The 14,816-nt window shown below is 59.8% G+C and overlaps 1 protein-coding gene across 1 annotated transcript in view; it reads left to right on the forward strand.

Annotated features, from left to right (window-relative positions):
- The window catches only part of SPTBN5 (spectrin beta, non-erythrocytic 5), a 46,795-nt gene that overhangs the window by 23,842 nt on the left and 8,137 nt on the right, over nucleotides 1–14,816 (forward strand). Inside the window, 25 exon segments of the mRNA XM_054565117.1 lie at nucleotides 684–798; nucleotides 900–1,010; nucleotides 1,208–1,387; nucleotides 2,511–2,714; nucleotides 2,890–3,039; nucleotides 3,261–3,365; nucleotides 3,765–3,932; nucleotides 4,452–4,601; nucleotides 4,745–4,936; nucleotides 5,111–5,206; nucleotides 6,709–6,824; nucleotides 6,908–7,022; nucleotides 7,724–7,837; nucleotides 8,040–8,161; nucleotides 8,393–8,555; nucleotides 8,769–8,957; nucleotides 9,219–9,296; nucleotides 9,957–10,129; nucleotides 11,920–12,010; nucleotides 12,157–12,303; nucleotides 12,900–13,037; nucleotides 13,116–13,372; nucleotides 13,544–13,730; nucleotides 13,954–14,166; nucleotides 14,581–14,777. Of these exon segments, the coding sequence (XP_054421092.1) occupies nucleotides 684–798; nucleotides 900–1,010; nucleotides 1,208–1,387; nucleotides 2,511–2,714; nucleotides 2,890–3,039; nucleotides 3,261–3,365; nucleotides 3,765–3,932; nucleotides 4,452–4,601; nucleotides 4,745–4,936; nucleotides 5,111–5,206; nucleotides 6,709–6,824; nucleotides 6,908–7,022; nucleotides 7,724–7,837; nucleotides 8,040–8,161; nucleotides 8,393–8,555; nucleotides 8,769–8,957; nucleotides 9,219–9,296; nucleotides 9,957–10,129; nucleotides 11,920–12,010; nucleotides 12,157–12,303; nucleotides 12,900–13,037; nucleotides 13,116–13,372; nucleotides 13,544–13,730; nucleotides 13,954–14,166; nucleotides 14,581–14,777 (3,771 nt within the window).

Here is a 14,816-nt window from a genome sequence, read left to right on the forward strand (position 1 = left end):
CCTGGAGAGTTAAGAGAGGGGGTAGCATGCTCTGAAGGCCACACAGCTCTGTCTGCCCACAAGGAGTCTACAGAGGGATTGGTTCCCAGGAAGCTGACCCTGCCACGGGTGAGGCTGGACATGTAGGTCCTGGAGCCCTGCCCAGACCTCGAGGCTCATGTTCCAAAACACCAGCTCCCACAACCTGGAGGAGTTGAGGGAGGGCTGCCTACATGCCACCCATTGGGTTCGGACCCGCCCCCAGCCTGTGTGTCATGAGGCAAGGTCATAGCCCTTAGCACAGAGTCCCGCCTGGCAGAGACCTGGGGGGCTCCCTGAGAGTTTGCAGAGTAAGTGAGGAATGGAGAGAAGAGGTTGCCCATGCCCTGGAGAGATTATAACCTGATTGACATATTGAGACTGGGACACGCAAGATGGAAGGGGTACTACAAAGCAGAGAAACCAATTAAGTGCTGAATGTGATAGCAGCAAAAGGCTGAATTCAGAGTAAAGCTGGAAAGACAGGCTCCAGGGAGGCAGGTTTGCAGACAGAGCCAGAGGCAGGAGGAGTGTTAAGAAGGGGAGCTTTGGGACAGTCCTGGATGTGCCCAGAGAGGAGGAGGGCCGGCTTGGGTAAGGCCGAGCAGATTGCAGGCTGGGTCACTGCCTGATGTGTTGCTTGGTCTCCCACGTGCCGGGGGCAGGGCTGCCTGGTTGGAGCTGCTGGAGCTGACCCGGGCCCGAGGCCAGCTGCTCCAAGATGCCGAGGTCACTCTCAAAGTTCACAGAGATTTGTTGGAAACCCTCACCCAGGTCCAGGTGTGAGCCCGGGGGAGGAAGGGGATTCTTTCTGGAAATGATCCACCCCAGGCTCAGTGTGCTACCCTCCATTCCTTATCTCCTTGGCCATCTCCTCTCAGGAGAAAACCACAAGCCTCCCCAGTGACGTGGCCCAGGACCTGCGTGGGCTGGAGGCCCAGCTGAAGAGACACGAGGGGCTAGAGTGTGAACTTGCAGGCACTGAGTGGCAGGTGAGCCCAGGTCTGGCTGCCTCTCCCACTCAGGCCTTCCCAGCTGTTCCTCTAGATTTCCCACACTCCCCCGGGGCCTCCAGCGGGCCCACTGTGCTTGGCAGAGCATGGCCCAAGGGTGGGTCTGTGTGATGAGCAGGCCTTCAGCCTCTAGGAGGACATGGCCCTTTCCTCCATATGTCCTACCCCGGCCCCAGCTGCAGGAACTGCTGGAGGCTGCAGGCATGGTGCAGAAGCTGGGTCCAGGGCCTCAGGCCCGGGCAGTGCAGCAGAGGCAGCAGGCTCTGGTGCAGGCCTGGGAGGCCCTGAAGCTATGCATGGAGCAGCGCAGGGCCCAGCTGGAGCAGGCATGCCTCCTGGCCCATTTCCACGCAGAGGTGAGGGCTCCTTCCTCTTGGGCGGTGTGTGTATACGTGGGCATGTGTGTGTTGTATGTGTTGTACCGTACATGTGTGTGCACTTCTGAGACCCTCCAGCTCCAGAGAGAAAAAGAATGTGGACACTTCTAGATGTCTCTTTGGCTGTTCAGAGAGCTGAGCACATGGGGCGTGGCGTGACTCCATAGGTGTGAGTCAACACCAGCCCAGGCGAGTGACAGGGCTGTGACAGGGGTCAAGGGTCCCAGCCAGAGTTGGGGAGTAAAAATGGTCCAGGGAAGTCCACAACTGGAGACCCAGATGTTCTAGACAATGACCTCTCGATCAACCAGCATCTATTTAACACCTGTGTATAGCTGGGAGCTGTGGGTGGAGAGAGACGGGTGATACAGAAGCTACTATGTAAGAGAGTCCCTGCCCGCATAGAGCCTGTCTAGCTGATATGAGCCTGATACCCAAGAGAGTCAGGTTGGGACAGTGGGCCCCAGCATGGGACACCCCAGGAGTCCCCATGGCCCAGTGCCTAGTAGACCAGAAAGCCCAAACCAAGACACTGCAAAAAAGCTTGGATTTAGGGATCCAATTCAACCACCTTCAAGAGGTTAACCCTTAACCCCAGGTTGTTAGCCTGTTTGCGTGTGCCTAGAGTTTACAGAACCCTTTCGCGCACCTCGTGCCATTTACCCTTCTTCACCTGTGCAATGAATCATTTGGACAAGGATCCAAGGCCCCTCCAGGCTCTAACACTGTGTTTGTGCATGACTCGGCAAATCATGGTTTGTGGTACGCTGGCAATCCAGGAGACAGGTGAGCAGCGAGCTGTCAAGGTGCCAGCGTGGGGATGAGCCCTGGTGAGGGTGACGAGGAGGCTGGGCTGGCATATAGGGAAGCCAAGGGGATCTGGGATCGGGGAGGGTTGGGATGGATGACAACAGAGGAACCAGGTGGCAAAGGGCCCCCGAGCCTCACCGGAGGCCGTGCCCCAGGACAGCTCAGGCTGCTGCGATGTGTGAGTGGATCCAGCCGGGCTGTAGTCAGGCTGCAGCCGTGCCTCAGAGCCCGGTTCTCTGCCACCTAGCCCAGCGCTTATCCAGCTCTCTCCCTCCATCTCCCTGGGATTCAGGTGCAAAACTACACATCCTGGGCGGACAGTGTGTGGCAGGAGCTGCAGGTAGAGGAGAGCTCCCAGGAGGCCAACAGTGGCCCCGTAAAGCTCAACGCCCACCAACAGCTTCGGGCAGAGCTAGAGGCCCAGGAGGAGCTACACCAGCGGGCTGCCCAGCTGGGCCAACAGGCACTTCAGGCTACAGGGACACCCACCAAGGAGGTGGGCTCCCTCTTCCAACTGTCCCCAGCGTACCCTGCCCTCACCTGAGCCTGACCCCCTTGTGCCCTGCCCTGCTATGCCCCACTGGCCTCCCCTCTGAGGCTTCCCTCAGGAACTGCTTCCCTCTCATCCGTACGGCTGCCCCCAGAGCAGACACCCGCGTGCCTGTCTCCAGGTCCAGGAAGGGCTGCGAGCCCTGCAGGACAAGCGGGAGCAGGTATTCCAGGCCTGGGAGCAGAAGCGAGCGAAGCTGCAGGCCATGCACCAGGAGCAGCTCTTCCTCAGAAAGTGTGACCACCTGGACAGGATCCTCACCGCCCAGGAGGCAGGCGCCCTCGGCCCCCAGCACACACCCTTGTGCCCCTCTCCTCGCGGTTCCCCCTCTCCCCGACTCACTTCCTTGCTTCCCGGGGGCTCTGGCTTTTTCCCTGATGTGGAGCACAGGGGCTGTGCCCCGCCTCCCCACCAACCGCTGCAAGCAGGGTGACGGGGCTCCGTCTGGACATTCCGTGATGGCCTCTCTTTCCATTCCATGGGCTGGTCCAGCTGACCCTGAAAACCAGTGTCCTGGGGAGCTCGGTGGAAGAGGTGGGGCAGTTGATCCGCAAACATGAGACCTTCCAGAAGGTGCTGACTGCCCAGGATGAGAAGGTGATGGGCTAGGGGAGTTCATCAGAGTCAGTGGGGGAAGGGGGAGTTAGGGAACTTTGGGATCCTAACTAGGGGGCACCGGGTGCTTGGTGAGCAACCAGAGGCGATGCTGATGTACAAGGTGGCCTGCGGGGCTAGGGGCACATGGTTGGGGCTGGCTGAACAGAGTTGACTGGCTGGCTCAAGAAGGGGGGCTTGGATGGGGTGAGCCACACTGCGGGGACAGGGAGTCCACTTGGCCCCATAGCACGTTGTCCCTGGCTTCTGGCTTGCTGGGGGGATCACAGCCCTAGGTCAGCCCTAAGCCACGCGGGTCTGAGGGGAGGGCCTCCCTGCAGGCCAGCTCCTGCTCCAGCCTCACCGGCATGGGAAACAGCAGTCTGTGTCCCCCGCATGCAGGAGGCAGCTCTGTGTGAGTGGGCAGAGACCCTCTGGGGCCCCAGAGTGCAGGACCGGCTCCACGCAGTGCTGGAGCGTCGGGCTCAAGTGAAGGAGCTGGCCAAGACCCGGAGACAGGCCCTGCACGCCTCCCTCCTGATGGCTGGCTTCACCGGGGTCATGACCCAGGTCAGAGGGCCAGCCCCAGCCCCGTGCCTTCCCTTTGGGCCATGTTTTACAGTTTACAGATGATCTTTACCTGGGCTCATTCAGCCTTCACCACAATCCTGAACAAGGACACTGAGGTTTGGAGAGATCAGTGGCTTTCCCAGAGGCCAGCCTAGAGCCTGGGATATTTGATTCTAAGACCCTCTCTGTGAACCCCACTGCATCCTCAGCTCTCGCAGGCCCAGGACAAAGAGAGGCGGGGAAGGGAGCAGAGCGGTCCAGGGCCTGGGAGCAGGCAAACCTCGTCTCCAACAGAAAGTCCTACCCAAGCCCCCTTTCTGTGGCTGAGGGGCCCAAGGGCCTGGGGCATGTCTTATTGGGCCAGAACTATTGGTTCTCACTTATCAGGCTCTGCCCAGTCCTGCCGCCCTTGGCGCCTGTGGTCAGCTACCTGGGCCCAGCTGAGGGTAGGCGGGTGGGACGTCTCTGTGGACAGAGGCAGTATCAACATCATGGGATTCATGTTGCCACCGCCACCAGGCCGAGGACTGGATCCAGGAGCGGGTCCAGCAGCTGGGAGAGCCACTGCCTCCTGGGGATCTAAAAGATAAGCTGAGGCACCTCCAGAGGCACCAGGCCTTCCAGGCTGAGGTCCAGGCCCATGAGGAGGTCATCATTTCTGTCGTCAAGGTAACAGCCAGCCCTGCCCCAAAGCTGGACTCCGGGGCGGCCAACAGGAGAGGCCTTAGGAAGGGGGGACAGGGGACTGCGATGGTGGGAAAGCAGGAAGAAGGGTGACAGGCAAGATCTTCTTGTGTCCCCTCCTTCCCCAGGAGGGCGAGACTCTCTTAGCCCAGAGCCACCCTCAGGCAGGAGAGGTCTCCCAGAGGCTGCGGGAGCTGCAGCAGCGCTGGGAGAGACTGAGGCAGGCGGTGGCCCTCCAGGGCCAGGCCCTGGAGGACATGCAGAGCTTCCTGGAGTTCATGCAGAGAGTGGACCTTTGCGAGGCCTGGATCCAGGACGTGGTGAGGCCCAGCTGGGTGGGGCTCGGGGGGACCCTGAGACTGAGAGATGGGGGAGCCCTGGCCTGTAGCCCCCGGTTCCCTGACAGGGGGAGCCCCCGCAGCTACGTGCCAGGGGGCTGGGCGCGCCAAGGCTGGTGCTCAGAGAACTACGCTCCCAATCCCCGGCCTCTGCAGGAGGTGATGGTGAACATCGGTGACCTGGGACAGGACCGTGAGCACTGCCTGCAGCTCCTCAAACGGCTCCGGGAGTTCCGAGGAGTCTGGGCAGGGGTGAGGGCCCTGCGGGGGGAGGTCAGCCAACACACCCCACCCCACCCCCCGGCTTTGGGAAATACAGCTCAGGGTGCTGACCGTGGGTGGGCTCTGGAGCCAGGTACGTGCTCAAGTGACAGCACCGCGCTTACTCTCTTTATGTGCTTCAGCAGGCTCCCGAGCCTTCGTCTCTTCACCTTTGAAATGGGTGTAACACCTCCCTCATAGGCAAGGGAGCATGTGCGTGGGGGAGCTTACATAAATCTGTACATGTAACAAAACTACACAGCCCTAAACCTCCCCCAACACACACACACACACACACACACACACACACGCAGGTGAGCTCATGTACAAACAGGTGAACTCTGAATGAAATCTGTAGTCTGGTTAACAGACCAATGACAGTTTCCTGGAGTTCATACCATACTATAGATATGTAATGACCAATCAGGGGAGGCCGGGGGAAGAGTACATGGGGCTCTTTTCGGCTATTGCACTTTTGCTATTTTCCATGCACCTATAATTACTTCAAAGTTGAAAATAAAGGAATGCAAGAATGCACCTGTGCCTAGATGAAGTAGATAATCAATAACCATCCGTCAGCATCTCAGCCTCTCCTCCTCACCTCCCCCTACACACACCTCCAAACATCTTTCTTTCATGTGATATAGAGGAAAGAAATTGGACAGATATATTCACAACCAAATATGCTAACCTCATCCCCCTGATGTAAGTATAGGTGATTTTTTTAAAGGGCTGCAGAGCCTTAAGCTAAGCTATCCTTTGCTAACAGTGGAGGTTCACAGCCACTGTACCAGATGCTGTAGTAGAAAGAGCACTAGACTCAGGAAGATGCTGGGCTTCAATCGCGACTGCCAGGAATTGACCCCATTAGCCTCGGAACTCTGCTCTGGCATCTGTAAGAGGAGGGAAATCCCTCCACTGCCCACCTCATCTGAGATACTTCACAGGGAAGTGCGTTGGCAATTTAACAGCCTCTGCAAAGACAAGGAGCTTTAACGAGGGGCAGGAAGCATGCGACCACATCTACCATCAGGGACCCTTCCCCATGCGCCCGTAAGCCCCACCCGGGTCTCCTCTACAGCAGCCTCAGTCCAGCGACTCCTCGGGGTGGGGACACCCTACCCCCGGAGGCCCAGACTCGCCATTTCATTTCACCCTTACTTTGCTTTTCTTATCCCAAAAAGCTGCATTTTAACTGTAAAAGCTCCTGTTAGTCAGTGCGTATGCACCCGCCCCCTCCCATCTGGTCCTGACTTGGGGAGCACAGTTTTTCTAGCCTTAACAATGGCTCTGAGGCCAGCAGGCTCCTAGTGCCTTTTGCTCATTGTGCCTGGGATGGGGAGGCCACCGCAGGGGAAGCCTCTGCCTTCACTCCCCAGATAAGCTGCCCCTTATGCTCTCTCGGGCCCAAGCGGACCCTCTAAGTGACAACTGCAGGGCAAAGAAGGGGCTCAGAGTGGGCAGTGCCAATGCCTCACCCTGCACCCCCACAGGACACAGTGGATGACACCCACATCCGGAGCATCAATGACTTGTCACTGCATCTCAAGACCCGGGACCCTGAGCAAGTCAGGACCATCTGCCAGAGGCGTCACCAGCTCAACAACAGGCCAGTCCCAAGATCAGGAAGCAGTGGGCCAGGAGCGGGGCCAGAGGACCACCTCAGACTCAGCCTCACATCCTGTCTTCCAGGTGGCACAGTTTCCGTGGCAACCTGCTCCAGTACCGGCGGCAGCTTGAAGGTGCCCTGGAGATACACACGTTGTCCTGTGAGCTGGATACTGTCACTGAGCGGATCAGGGAGAAGGTAAGTGGAAAAGAGCAAATGCCGCCCAGGGGTGATCGCTGCCCCTTTGCCACCTCTTCGCTTCAGCTGGGACACTGGGAGGTCCCACCCGAGGTCTGTCAGGGGGTCTGCCAGGGGCTTTCAGGACCATCCCTGGACGGCAGAAGTCCCCACTGCAGTCTTGGAGGCGCGCCCCCCTGGAGCCGGCCCCAGAGGCACCAGTGAGTGCGGAGACCAGATCCCCCCACCCTAGTGTTTCCTCTGTTGTCCCTGAGCAAACTCAGGCCCCATAGGATATGTGCACCAGGACTCTGTGAGCCACTGTGGAGAAACTTGGGCCAAACGCTGGCAGACGCAGAGGTGAAAGAGCCTGGGAAGCCCCGTGTGAAAGAGGCCGTTCCCACTTCTCCTGATTCCCACCTCAGCCAGGCCGAGCTATCCACGCTCAGTTCCCCCAAAGGAACGACGGTCACACAAGACCGTGCACATGGAAGCACCTCATAGACGGCAGCCCCTGCCTCAGAGGGAACTCCCGCCCCACATCCCTCCTCAGAACTTTTCCTCCTTTGCAAAAGGAAGGCGGCACGAGCCCCACTGAGGGCACTGGGAAGGGAGTCACACCGGGTGCTGGCTTTCTGCGTAGATTCCTGTTGCCAGCGCCCCCTCGGCAGTAGGGGAGCCGCTGGAGAAAGGCCAAGCCAATGTCTCCCCATTCCTCCCAGGCCGCCCAGGCCGAGGCCCTGGACTGCGGAAAGGATCTGGAGAGCGTGCAGAGGCTGCTGTGGAAGCACGAGAAGTTGGAGCAGGAAGTGGGCCTCATCCAGGCCCGGGTGGAGGTATGCAGCTGGGTGTGGGGTAGACCCAGGGCTCCTCCTCTGAGGACCCCCGGGAAGGCATGCAAAGGCCAAGGGGACTTCGGGACCCTGAGAGCCAACCGGTCCCACTCAGCTGCTACGCCTGCAGGGACATCCTGCAGCCAGCACTCCCCTGAGTGAAACCTGCCTCCCCGGCCGGCCCCTGACCCTGCTTGTCCCACAGTCCCTAGACAGTGAGGTGGGCCACCTCTGCCAGAGAAGTCCCCGGGCAGCCCACAGCCTCAGCTGCAAGCAGCAGGAGATGATGGACAGCTGGTGGCAGCTCCGGAGCAGGGCCCAGAAGTGGTATGAACCCTCGCTGCCCTTGCTGACCCACCCCTCTGTCCCCGTACTTCCCTTTGGCCCCAGTTTTCCCCTGAGAATCTTCCTCCATCCTTCAAATAACCGGCCAGTTGTCACCCCATAATCCCCAGCCCCTGGGCCCTTCTTTGGCTGAGGGGACTCAGGGACAGAAGGTCCTGGTGGGCACGGGGAAAAGAGGAGCTCAGAGGACTAGCTGCCAAACCCTGTGGGCAGGAGGGAGTCCCTGGATGCCTCACACCAAGCTCAGAAGCTGCAGGCAATGCTGCAGGACCTGCTGGTCTGGGCCCGGAGGTTGCGGGCTGAGATGGGCGCCCGAAGTGCCCCCCGCAGCCCCGCAGAGGCCCGGCGCCTGTTGGAGGAGCACCAGGAGCGAAGGGTGTGTGGCTGAGACCCTGGGCCTCTCCTGGGATCGCCCCTCCTATCTGCCCTCTCCCTTGCTGTGATCCCAACTTTCTCTCTGGTCCTTTCTCTGTCACCTGCCTCTTCCATCCCATCCCTCAGCTGTCTCCCACCCCTCCTTCCCCGACACGGGGCGTCCTCCAGCCTCAAAGGCCTCAGCCTCTGGGACCTGAGTCTAGTCCTGTTGCAGGCTGAGCTGGACTCCCGAACGGACAGTGTAAGCCTGGCCCTGAGCACAGGGCAGCGGCTGCTTCTAGCTGGGCACCTGTCCAACCCTGACCTCCGCCAGGCCCTGGCTGGCTTAGACCAGGAGCTGAACAGCCTGGAAGGGACCTGGCAGGAGCGCCAGCTTCAGCTGCAGCAGGCTTTGGAGCTACAGGTTGGCACCTCCATCCTGCCCCTACCCTCGGGGACCTGCACTAACCCCACCACCTCTGGTCAAAGCCAAAGCCAGAGAGGCTGCCTTGCCAGGGCCCCTTCCCACCACTCACCACCCAGCTTCCTGACAAGTCGTGCCTGCTGTGGACCCGTTTGGTTGAGCCAGGCCCCGGGGCCCTGGTGTCTCCACCAGGCCACCAACAGGTTCACGCCACCTGCAGTTACTCTGCTCACTTCCTCTTGCCGTTTCCTTTCCTCACAGTTGTTTCTGAGCTCTGTGGAGCAGATGGAAAGTTGGCTCTGCGGCCAGGAAGCGTGCTCCGCCAGCGAGGGTCTGGGGGTAGGTGCCTGGCAGGCGTGAGGGAGGGTTTACTCAAGCAGCGTTAAGAACCAAACCAGCCAGAGCCACCTGAGCTCCCCAGGCCAAGGGGCTCGCCCCACGTCAGCCACGTCAGTCAGTCACCGAGAAGTCACTTGCCCACCCGTGCGAGCCACTCGAGCACCTCGGGTGCCCTGGAGGTGGGCCCCACCGGGAATGTGGTGGGGGCTTAGCGGGTGTGTGGCCCCGACCCATTCTTGCCTCCTTCCCTCCACCTCCTCACTCCCTCACACCCAGAGGTTTGCTTTTACAACCACTGTCCCAAGCCCGCGTGGCCAGGGAGCACAGCCTGCGGGGAACCTCAGGGCCCCGGTGGCCATCCAGCCTGTGCCAGGGGAGCCTCCCTGGGAGTGCAGAGTGGGGGAGGCGCTCCTGCTCCGTGAAAAGTTGTGCCTGCGCTGGAAATTCTGGCACTTAGACCTCATCCTCCAGTGCCTTCCCTGGCTGGGGATCACGGTCCTAGAGCCAAATCCGGCCTTGCGGGGTTAGAGGACTGTGTTTGGGCAGAGCACTCAGCGTGAGGGCAAGTGTTTGGTAGGATGGATCCACGTAGGAAAGCAGGGAGCTTGGGGCCGGGTGCGGGCAGCCCATGGACAGTGTCGGCTTCCCTGCTCCCACCAGGACCCCTCGGCCAATGTGGAGACTCTCCTGTGGAAGCACGAGGTGCTGGAGCGGGGCCTGGAGGCACAGGCAGAAAAGATCAGCGCGCTAGAAGCCACAGCCCGCAGCCTGTGCCACAGTGGGTGCCCCGAGGCCCAGAGCACCCTAGGCCGGTGCCGGGCCATGCTCCTCAGGTACCTCCGGCACTGGGGTGGGGCGAAGTCACGGGTGGCCTGGTGTGGGCACGGGGCCTCCTGCCCTTCCGCTCCCGGCCCAGGGTCGTCGGGCTTTCCCAGGGGCTGCAGCCAGGTGCCAGGGCCCCCCCTCCCAGCCGTGCAGTGAGCCGGCCCACTACGGCGGTCAAGCAGCATGCGGTCACGTGGCTGAGATCAGGGGGAGTTTTACAAAGAAACACATGCTCAGAAACTAAGAGAAACGACCCAATGGACCGGCAGTATCGGCGCACCGTGTTAAGCATCAGGCCTCCAGAGCCCGACAGTGCTGCGTTCCCTGCCGCCCACTCATGGGGGGCCCTGGGGCGGATTCCTCACAGAGCCTGGGCCTGCAAGGGGGTAGCGATACCTGCCTTTTGGGGCTGTGTGAGGGTTGAAAAGATAGCCTTGATGTCCTAGCATGGTGCCGGTTGCTCAACTCGGACAGGGTGACAGACTGTTTTTTAATGTCCATTTAAGTGAAACCGACACAGTGTATTTCTAAGACACCAGGTTCCACCTATTTTCCTCATTAAAGCCCATCTGGTTCAGCTGCCTCATCCAGCGCCTCTTTGAGACTTTGAGATCAAGGCAGATCTGGGCCAAAACCTGGACCCCGGACTGGCAGAGCCCATGCTGCTTGTGACGGAGGCCCTGTGCTGGCGGGGGCAGGGGGAGCTCCTTGCGGGTGGACCGCTACCTGGGAACCCTGGCGCCTTTCACCGACAGAGGGCAAACGCTGGTTTGCTGGTCTCTGTCAGCACGCCCTCTGCCCAGTCACCTTAGATGGCTCCTGGCAGGCCCGGCTGCCCCCAGGACAGCGCCACCCTGACCCCTGCCCTCCCAGGCGTCCGCATTCTCTCGGCGCTTGTGTTCAGTCGAGCCCCCCCATCTACTCTGGAAACCCCAGCAGGGGGGCCAATGGGGGGCTCTGCTGATGGGAGGCGTGGGTGGACCCCGGGATGACGGGGGAGATTAGAACTTCTTTTCCTATTTTTTATTGATCTAATTTCTATTTTTGTGCATACGGCTATGTGCTTAATATATTGGTACAGAGGTACATATGTATATAAATCAATATGTGTCTAGATACATGTACACACACGAATACATATCTATTTGGGAAGCGGCTGCTCAAAAAATTCTTACTAATATCAGCTCATGACCAAAGGCTGTTTAGACACTGTACTAGTCTGCTCAGGCTGCTTGTAACAAAATACCCCAGACTGGGTGGCTTAAACAACAAAAATTTATTTCCTTACATTTCTGGAGGCTGGAAGTCCCAAACAAAGACATTGGCCAGGTTGGTTTCTCCTAAGGTCTCTGTCGCCGGCTTGCAGAGGCTGCCGCAGTCATCGCCGTACGTGTTTCTGTGTCTTACTCGTGTCATATTGGGACCCGCCCTAATGACCTCATTTTAATTTAACTCCCTCTTTAAAGGGCCTGCCTTCAAATAAAGTCACATTCTGAGGGACTGGGAGTTAGGACTTTAACATAAGAACCTGGGGAACAGAGCGGGTGGCGGGCACGGAGACACAGTTCAGCCCATAAGAGACACTAAGAAAGAGAGGAGATAGAACGTGTCTCAATTTCAAAGGAAGCCTGAGATTCAGGGTATATATTGATACCCAAGAAAGGGTATCAATGTCCTAGACTGGCAGGGCACCCAAATGCATACGCGTGTGCATGTGCATGCACCCTCTCCTCCCACCATGGCAGCTCCAGGTCCTGGTGGGCAGACCTGCGGGCACATGAGACCCTCCTTCTGGCAGGAAAGAGGCCCTCCTGCAGCGAGCCCGGACCCGTCGTCACCAGCTGCAGGAGCTCGGGCAGCTGCAGCCTTTCCTGCAGGACTCCTACGAGGTTTCCCCCCGGTTGGGGTGGGGAGGGGTTGCGGAGCGGGGAAGGAGTCACCCCACAGAGAGGCCGCCCTTCCTCAGGGCAGCCCAGAGGTTAGGGGAAAGGGGAGAGCCCTAGGCAGCAGTGCCTGGTCCTCCATGTGCATCTAGATGGCCACCTGGCTCAGAGAGAAGAACCTGGTGGCCCTGGAAGAGGGCTGGCGGGACCCCGCCACCCTGCAGGCACAGCTGCGGAAGCAAGAAGCTCTCCAGGCCGAGCTGCACGCAAGCGTGCGCCAGCAACAAAGGCTGCGGATGGTGAGCCCCGGGGGTCCAGCTGGGGACCATGGGACAGTCTGGTGGGCCAGAGCATGAGGTGACGCCACAGAGCCCTGGCAGTGGCTCTGCATCATAGCAATGGAAAGCCGATGTTCATTGAGTGCTTTCTGGGTGCAGGCATCGTGCTGAGCAGCAAAGGGCAAATGAGACACCACAGCTTCCCTGGGCATCCTCTCCACAAATGGTGCCTTTTCAGCAATTTTAAAGGTAGCATTTTGACAGGACAGTTTTTAAAACTGTTGGAAGTATATTAGAAGACACAGAGCACAGCCAGCAGTCCTGGAATCAAAGTGTAGCACCTTTTAAACTTACCCTCTCCTACCTGCAAAGTGCAGGCTCTGACCCCAGGCTGGCTCCCTCCGATATAAAGTGCCCTGCTAAGTATTGTAAGTGCTTGAGGTCATTTACACGAAATAACCATTATTATCTCAGTGACACGGATAAGGCTACTGAGTTCAGAGAGGTTAAGGAACTTGCCCAAGATCACACAGCCAGCACACAGAGATAGCAGCCATGGGATGGGTGGGGGCGTCAATGCAAGTGCCCCGGCCCCAGCGGTCCATGTGTGGCTGTAGGAGGGCCAGAGGCTGCGGCAGGGGGGCCACCCGGCTTCGGAGACCATCCAGGAGCGCTTGCAGGAGCTGGGGGACCTCTGGGACAAGCTACAGGCCAACTGCCAGAGGAAGGCAGCCAAGCTACAGGAGGCCTGTGAGGTGAGGCCGCGCTGCTACAGAGCAGGCTGCATGGGGCACCAGGCCGCTCCCCCTCACGCCCCTTCCGTTCTGCCCCAGGCCCTGTGCCTACGGAGGAGGGTGGAGGAACTAGAGAGCTGGCTGGAGCCTGTGGAAGTGGAGCTGAGGGCTCCCATCAGGGACCAGGACCAGCCTGGCCTGGAGGAGCTCCTGGGGGCTCAGGGAGAGCTGGAGGAAGCGGTGGGCCGGCAGGCCAGGCAGGCCCAGGCCCTGCTGGGCCAGGCCCGGGCCTTTACACAGAAAGGCTGCTGCCTCTCCCGAGATGTGGAGGAGCGGGCCCAGCGGCTGCTTCAGAGGTAGATCTGCCCTACCCACCTTCCTTGCCCTCCTTCATGCCCCCAGCTTGTCTTCTCAGGGCCTCCCCTGCCTTTGGTGAGCGGCACAGAGTGAGAGAGCACTGTCACTGTCTGCCCTAATACTGATGACCATGGTGCCTCCCGCCCCGGCCTCACCCTCTACTGCTGCAGGTTTGAGAGCCTGCGGGAGCCACTGCAGGAGCGCAGGGCCGCCCTGGAGGCCCAGAGCCTGCTCTGGCAGTTCTCCAGGGCTGCTGAGGAGGAGATGGCCTGGGTGCAGGAGAAGCTGCCCCTGGTAGACGCCCCGGACGATGGCCAGAGCCTGAGCACCCTGTGGCGCCTGCAGGAGAAGCACCAGGTGTGGGCCCACCCCGCCAACCCGCTAAGGAAATGGCACCAGAGCCCAACGGGGACTCAGGCCTCTGGGGGCTTCTGGGGTACCCTGGATCCTGTGTTAGTCACAAGGACAGGGGACTCCTTGGGGGCAAGTCTGTGGAATCCCAGGAGGCTTCAGGCACAACTCTGGGGTCTCCAGCAGAGTGCCCAGTGGCAGCCCAGTCCTGCTTCCCTCTACCCCACAGAACCTGGAGATTGAGATGAGCAGCCACGAGGCTCTGATCCAGGCAGTGGCAGGCACAGGGCACAAGCTGGTGCAGGCTGGGCACTTTGCTGCCCATGAGGCGGCTGCCCAGGTACAGCAGCTGCAGAATGCCATGGGCCGCCTGCGGGCAGGGGCCGCGCGGAGGCGGCAGCGGCTGCAGCAGGCTCAGGAAGCCCAGCAGTTCCTGACGGAGGTGAGGGCAGAGGTGCAGTGCGGAGGGCTGGGGTGGGCACGAGGACACCCATGGGGGGCTCCCGGCCCTGTGCGCCTCCTAGGTGGTCTCCAGTCCTCAAGGGCTCCCTTCTGCATGTTTCTAGGAAAACACCAGTGAGTTTGGTTTGGTTTGGTTTGGTTTTGCTATTTCTTCTAAATCAGCGGTTCTCAATCAATGCTTCACCTGGAATCTTTAGGAAATGCCGATACCCAGGCTCCATTCCAGTCCAAATCAGTCTTTTCAGGGTGAGAGCCAGGCAGAGGGTGTTTTTAAAGCTCTCAGGTGATTCTATTGTGCAACCAGACTGAGAGCCGCTCTCAGTCCGTGACCCTTAAGTGGGGAGCCCTGGAGGGCATCACCCCGGGAAAACTGCCCTCCTCTGTGTCGCCCCAGCTCCTGGAGGCAGAATCCTGGCTGGCGGAACAGGGCTGTGTCCTGGACATCGAGGACATGGGCCAGAGTGCCGAGGCCACACAGGCCTTTCTGCGGCGGCTGGAGGCCACCAGGAGAGACCTGGAGGGGTTCAGCGGGCGCATCCAGAGACATCAGCAGACAGCAGACCTCCTGGAGAGCAGACAGAACCCAGAAAGGTAGGCGGGAGGAGGGAAGAGCAGCGAGGGACACTGCGG

Source organism: Pteronotus mesoamericanus, unplaced genomic scaffold (genome assembly GCF_021234165.1).
Source record: "Pteronotus mesoamericanus isolate MK-2021 breed Mesoamerican mustached bat unplaced genomic scaffold, CSHL_Meso_final contig_164, whole genome shotgun sequence".
Classification (NCBI taxonomy): Eukaryota; Metazoa; Chordata; class Mammalia; order Chiroptera; family Mormoopidae; genus Pteronotus; species Pteronotus mesoamericanus.